The sequence below is a fragment of the Emiliania huxleyi genome, assembly GCF_000372725.1.
Source record: "Emiliania huxleyi CCMP1516 unplaced genomic scaffold EMIHUscaffold_3396, whole genome shotgun sequence".
Classification (NCBI taxonomy): domain Eukaryota; phylum Haptophyta; order Isochrysidales; family Noelaerhabdaceae; genus Emiliania; species Emiliania huxleyi.
The window spans coordinates 1-911 of NW_005199447.1; the positions used below are offsets into that span (position 1 = coordinate 1).

The 911-nt window shown below is 67.1% G+C and overlaps 1 protein-coding gene across 1 annotated transcript; it reads right to left on the reverse strand.

Moving 5' to 3' along the window:
* Nucleotides 1-52: 52 nt before the first annotated feature.
* Nucleotides 53-602, reverse strand: EMIHUDRAFT_317878 (hypothetical protein; the record flags this gene model as incomplete). Its single annotated transcript, XM_005773452.1, has 2 exons — nt 53-88; nt 363-602. 2 exons carry the CDS (start codon nt 600-602, stop codon nt 53-55), a joined length of 276 nt encoding a protein of 91 aa, XP_005773509.1.
* Nucleotides 603-911: the final 309 nt, after the last annotated feature.

The window sequence follows — 911 nt, forward strand, 5'->3', positions numbered from 1 at the left end:
ATCAAGCCGCGAGCGCCCGCCGTCGGGCCGCCGCAGCCGCTCTGCCTGCGCCTCACGCCGCCTTCTTCTTCCGGCTGGGCGCCTGGGTCTGCGAGCAGGGGGGGGAGGGTGGGGGGGCGCTCAGATCGTCTTCCCGTGGGGGGGAGGGGCGGCGAAGGCAGCGTAAAGCGCGCAGCAACAGGCCACGCAACAGAGGGTTAGTGAGCGCGAGGCGATAACGGCAGCGGCGGCGGCGGCGGAGTGGCGGCACGGACGAAGGGTGTGCGGCGGCGGCAGCCGCGCAGCAGCAGTCTCTGATTGGCGCAGAGCACGCAGCGCCCACTCGCGCTGGCCGTCTCACCGCAGGCTAGGGGCGAGCGAACCTGCTCGCGGAAGCCGTTCTTGGCCTTGCGAGGCAGATCCTTCTCATACCGCATACGTCCAGTGCCCCGCGTCTTCCGGCGGATCATCTTCTTGCACCAGTTGTACGAGCGCAGCCGCGCAGAGGGGTAGCCGCAAGCAGAGCAGACCTTCTTCTGGATATGGAAGGAGGTCCTGCCGCAGCGGCGGCAGCGCGTGTGCGTCTTCTGGATCTGCTTCTTCAGCGCGTTCTTAGTGCCCATCGCTGCAGCTCAGGGAGGCGGCGAGACGCGCCGCGTGAAGCTGCTGAGGCGACGAGAGGCCAAGAAACAAAAAAATACGCTGGGAGCTCGTCTGTCGCCGCCTCCGAGAGCTCCAAGTGAAGCTGAGGCACGGAGTCGTTCACGCCCACGCGGCGTGAAGGCGCGAGCGAAGCTAAGGTGAGAGGCTTGACCTCATCAGTTCCACGGAGCTGAGAGGCGATGGAGGCTCTCTTCCCCGGGTGCTGTAAGGGTCCGCCCGCAGGCGCATTTTGTATACCGAGGCGGTGCCCGGTGCCGAACCTGTCGGAC